This window comes from Alnus glutinosa, chromosome 1, assembly GCF_958979055.1.
Source record: "Alnus glutinosa chromosome 1, dhAlnGlut1.1, whole genome shotgun sequence".
NCBI classification, from domain to species: domain Eukaryota; kingdom Viridiplantae; phylum Streptophyta; class Magnoliopsida; order Fagales; family Betulaceae; genus Alnus; species Alnus glutinosa.
The window spans coordinates 45,780,338-45,785,986 of NC_084886.1; the positions used below are offsets into that span (position 1 = coordinate 45,780,338).

The 5,649-nt window shown below is 38.4% G+C and overlaps 1 protein-coding gene across 1 annotated transcript; it reads left to right on the top strand.

The window, feature by feature from the left end:
* The first annotated feature begins 649 nt into the window (after nucleotides 1–649).
* LOC133852770 (rust resistance kinase Lr10-like) lies at nucleotides 650–4,466 on the top strand. The gene is made up of 3 exons (XM_062289524.1): nucleotides 650–1,793; nucleotides 2,243–2,278; nucleotides 3,205–4,466. The coding sequence occupies exons 1-3, from the start codon at nucleotides 1,076–1,078 to the stop codon at nucleotides 4,347–4,349; spliced, it is 1,899 nt and encodes a 632-aa protein (XP_062145508.1). The 5' UTR covers nucleotides 650–1,075; the 3' UTR covers nucleotides 4,350–4,466.
* Nucleotides 4,467–5,649: the final 1,183 nt, after the last annotated feature.

Sequence of the window (5,649 nt, forward strand, 5' to 3'; positions counted from 1 at the left end):
CAGAGTCCGTCAACATCCGGTCGTCGGAATCCAGTCGGCGCCGGAGTCCGAAACATCCGGTCGCCAGAATCCTACCCGGCGCCGGAATCAGGTCACCGGAATTGTACCGGCGCCGGAATCCTGCCACGGGATGACCAAATTCCGGCCAAGCCGGCTGGATCTGGCCAAAACGGCCGGGATCCGGCCTGATCTGGACGGATCCGGTCAAATTTTTTCGCCAGAATCCGGCGACGGCGACCGGACGTTGCCGGATTCCGGCGACATTTGTCAAACTCTGATTTTTGCATTTCGTAATTTTTTCGTGCGAACCAAACACCGAAAAATATTTTCAAGAAAATTATTTTTTCTGAAAATAATTTCGTCGAAATCATTTTACGACGAAATAAACGGAGCATAACATAAATTCTATTACAAGACTCCCCTAAAAGAAGAATAAAACCCAAGCAAAAAAAAAAAAAAAAAACCTTAAGATTTTTCAAAGATGCCCAATGCTTGTCGTCTTTAAACGGCTTTCTGCTTTCCGAAACTTTTCCAAAGATTGTGGACCATATATATACCAAATTATATATTATTTGTTTTATTATAAGGAAGACGCGTAATTCAATTATTAATTCCATGTTCACACACGTACAATAATTAGGGAGGCAAGAAATGGGTGATGAGATCGAGGTCTTTTTCTTTTTGGTTTCAGTCATCATCAATTAAGATTGGACGATTGACAACAGCTGCATTGATCAGTAATTTCCTACCCATCTTACCAAATAGGGAAGATGGGTAGGAAATTCCCTCAGCTCGATCAGTAATTTCTTCGGCAGTGGTGTTGAGGAATTTCCCAAAGCACAGACCAATTATTGATCACATGGGAACCCCGGACTTGCTCTAATGTCACCGCCCCGTTTTACGAGTCTTCCATATCCAATTTCCAAGTCAACTACCGTATTCAACTGATCAGAAACTCAATGTTATATAGTGAAGAAACAAGGCCATGAAGTTGTTCAAACACGTTATTTCATTTTTGAGCAAGGATTTCTTAGTGGCCTTCTTTGTTTTTCTCCGGTGAATTGGGAATTTTCGGATGGCTTCTGTCTTTCTCTTCGTTTTCTCTCTTCTCTCACACTTCGTGCTGCTTCTTTCGGCTCAGGATGAAATGGGAGACACCCAAAGATGTGCACCCTTTCGCTGTGGACATCTGGGGGAGATTCACTTTCCATTCACCAATAACACAAACCCCGAATGCGGTGTGTTATTAGATTGTCGGGAACAGAATCCGACGATAGTACTGGAGGGAAGACCATATGAAGTTCGAGGCATCTCACAAAAATCACCAGATAACACCATTATAATACATATCTCTGACTCACAGCTTTCGAAGTACTTGGAATCCAATACATGCGAATCCTTAACTAATTTGCCTTTTCGCAGCTCTCCTTCGTTCATCTCTTTTGAAATCGCCACACCCAATCAGACATTTTTTAAATGCCATCGCCCTCCCGATATTCCTCCCCCTACAAATTTTAAAAAAAAGAGCTGCAAGGACGACTATAATATCTACTTTAGTAATTCAAGCGACAGTTTTCCTACTTCTCTTCCTGGATGTTCAATTATTCAGCTCCCAAAGAATACGAGTCTAGATCATCCTCCGTCGCCAGGTGATGATGACCTGTTTAGGCTTTTAACCGCTGAGTTCGACCTTCGGGTGCGTGTAATTGAGGATTGTTACAAATGTCAACAAAGAGGCGGTCAATGTAAGGGAGGCGATGACGGAAAACTTTATTGTGACAAGGGAGAGAAAGGTATAGACTTACGAATAACACAACAATATTTGGGGATACATGCATACATACATGAAAATGCATATAAATTTCTATCTTTTTACGTTGTATTTATTCCTAATACTTGTGCTGCTATTATTTCTGTTCCATGCCATAACCCCACTCCTATAAATGGTTTAGGATCCCTTCAAATTTTCTTAAACATTTGAGATTCTTAAATTGTTAAATCCTGATCCCTATAAAGTGATAGCTTTAGCTGATTTGGATTATTGTCAAATTTAGATTATGAGTAATAGTGGTAACTTTATTGCAATGCAACCCATGTCAGATACATATAACTGAGCTGGTTTTGACATCTCTTTCTTACTAACCCTGTTAGGGATTTTGATCAAAGGAGGCCAATTTAGCTGCTTCACTTCAATCTTCATTGTTTAAATTAACATCTTTTATGTTTGTATCTTCTGTTGCAGGGATCAGTAAAAAAATGAAACTGGCGATCGCATTAGGTGAGATATCACTTCAATCAAATTATTGTTGAAAATTGATATTCACTTGTGTTTGGACAGCCTATGGGAATAAAATTATTCCATATTAAAGTGATATATTATGTTATTATCACATCTAAGTTGCTAGTTGTAAGCCATTTTTATTTTCCCCTTCACTGCGTATGGCTAGTTATCAAAGCTTTAGAGCACTAATTTTGTTATTTTCATGCACGGCAAGTTTTCCATCGGCCATCAGCTTTAGCAATGGCTTCTTTTTGTCCACTGCTATAATCCAAGATGATGGGCTTGTGCCTTTAAATGCAAACAGTGAATGATTAGGATACTATCACAAGACTTGTAAATAAAGAAGTAGTTAATTTTTTTCAAACTTCTGTCTAGACTGTCTTACATGCATGAGTTCTAATGGTGACCTTCAATAGAAAAAATTTCAGTCTAAATGAATAGTGTCATTTTTTCTATAAAAAAAAGGCCACTAACAACCATTTTGGTATTTTTTTTTTTTTTTTTTTGGTAGTGGTTGTGGCTAGTTTATATTGAATCTTTGGAGTATTATTTCATGTAATGATATAACTAAGGTTCCCCAATCAGTTTTGGTAATGGCTCCACTTTCTTATTTTTATCGTTCTAAGGATGTACTCTTTATGGAATCCATTGGAAGACTTCTAAAGTTGTTGTCAAGTATTCAAACTTCCGTGTTTCATATTATTCTTTTGGACCTATCTATATAATAGACAATTTTTCTTAGTTGATGATTTTCCTCCGAGGTTCCCCTCCCTAGCTCTCGGCCAATCAAAACTTCTTCATGTCTTGTCTGGTGTCGCTACAAGAAAATGTTTAGGATCTAACTCTTAGTGGGTAGTTCGAGTTAGTCTCGTTTATGCACCACATAATTAACTTCGTAATCTCTATTTATTTCTTTATTACAGCTACTTTATCTGCTGGAGTTGGAGTTGTACTTGTGATGGTTGTAATTTATTGCTGCTTCAGGGGAAAGTTCTTATCCAATAAAACAATTTATTCTTGGAAGAAGGAAAGTCTAAGCCATCAGACTGTCCATGCATTTCTAAAGAACCATGGACCTCTTGCAATTAAAAGATACAGTTATTCAGAGATCAAGAAAATGACCAACTTCTTTAGAGATAAATTAGGCGAAGGGGGCTATGGTGGTGTCTACAAGGGACAGTTAGCAGACGGTTGTCTCGTAGCAGTGAAGGTTCTAAAAGAATCAAGAGGCAATGGAGAGGAATTCATTAACGAGGTTGCAAGCATTAGTAGGACCTCTCATGTCAACATTGTCTCTCTTATGGGCTTTTGCTTTGAGGGTTCTAAAAGAGCTCTCATCTATGAGTTTATGCCAAACGGATCTCTCGAGAAGTTCATATATAAAGAAAGTCCTTCGAAGGCCAATCGACGATTAGAATGGGAAACATTATACAAGATTGCACTTGGCATTGCTCAAGGATTAGAGTACTTACATAAAGGTTGCAACACACGAATCTTGCATTTTGACATCAAGCCTCACAATATTCTGTTGGATGAGAACTTTTGCCCAAAGATTTCTGATTTTGGCCTTGCAAAAATATGCCCAAGAGAAAAGAGTATCATATCAATGTTGGGTGCGAGAGGGACTGCAGGATATATAGCTCCGGAAGTATTTTGTAGAAATTTTGGAGGGGTCTCTAACAAGTCAGATGTTTATAGCTACGGAATGATGGTTTTTCAAATGGTTGGGGGAAGAAGGAATATAGATATCGAGATTGATCGTACCAGTGAAATATTCTTTCCGCATTGGATTTACAAGCGACTTGAACAAGATGAAGATCTAGGTTTGCAGGGCCTTATGAATGAAGGGGATCACGAAAGTGCAAGGAAGATGATAATTGTAAGTTTGTGGTGCATACAAACTGATCCTTCAAGCCGGCCATCGATGAGTAGAGTTTTGAATATGTTGGAAGGGAGTCTCGAATCCTTACAAGTACCACCCAAGCCTTTCTTGTCTTCGCCATCAAGATCGCCAGAAGATTCTTCAGCAGCAACGAGCTCTCTACAATATGATTATGTAATGCCCTAAAATGCATCTTAATTTCTTTAAAAGGAAACTTGAATGTTGAGTAGTAACTAGTATTTTTTGTGAATTGCATCAATTATTAGCTTCCATCTTGAATTTATAATGTTGCGAGTTCGATCAGTTTTTATGTGAGTGCCCATGCTAAAGCATAGTTAAGTTATTTGGAACTCACTACAGAGTCTCAAGAAATTATAGGCAACGCCTCAAGGCTTGCCGCTCTATTAGCTAAAAAGATTGCATAGGAAACAGAAGTTTCTAAGAAGACCTTGCTTGAAATAGAGCAAATCTTTTTTCTCTCTTTCTTTTTTGGCCAAATAAGGAGATAAACAAATTGATAGTGGCGTTTCCAATTTTCTACCTTGATTTGATTGTTTCTCCATTCATATACCTCTTGCCAGAATCAAACTTTAATCCCACACTAAGATGGTGCAGACCGCAGAACTATTGCAAAGAGATGCTGTGGAAAGGGGAGGGGTTACTGCCGGCATTAGAAGCAAAGAAACACTACAAAAATAAAAAAAATGTTGTCCAGTGACGTTTGAGTTAGTGTCGCTTGTACAAAATGACGCTAAATTGCGTAGTTTGAAAGATATTAAAATTTTTGAATTGAATGTCGTTTGAACAGTAAACGACACTAAATTTAGCATTGTTTACTGTTCAAATCACACTAATTTTAATTCGACAGTACTCGCCGGATTCCAGCAATGGTTGGCCGCCGAAAATTTGCCGGTTCCAAAATTCATCAATGTTTGGCCGCCTTTACCGAATTTCGATGGACCAGATTCTAGCTGGATCTGGCCAGAATCTAGCCAAACTGGCTAGTATCTAGCCGAAAATGGGCCAAACAAGACGGATTTCGGCCAGTATTACTGGAGTTCGGTCGGAATCTGTCAAAACCGGCCGGATTCTGGCCAATATAGTCGGAGACCAGCGGGATCTGGCCAGATTCCAGCCAGTACAACCGAAATTCGGCCACTGCAACCAGATGTTGCCGGATTCCGGCAGCGGTCCCCAGCTTCTGTTTTTGGCCATTGAGATTTTTCCCGGTCTCATTCATATAAGTTCCACTTCATATGAGTGTATTGTGTAAAAATTGTTTAAATTTGTTGTGTAAATATCATTTCTCTTCTCTTGTCCATCTATCTAAAAAAAAAAAAAATAGTAGTAATATTTTATTATATTTCCTAACATGTGTAATCGGGAACCCAACAATAGAAAGGAAAAAAAAAAAAAAAAAGGTCCAGAATTAAAAAAAAATAAAAAATAAAAATAAATGTACAGATTTATGTTAACGTACAGATTT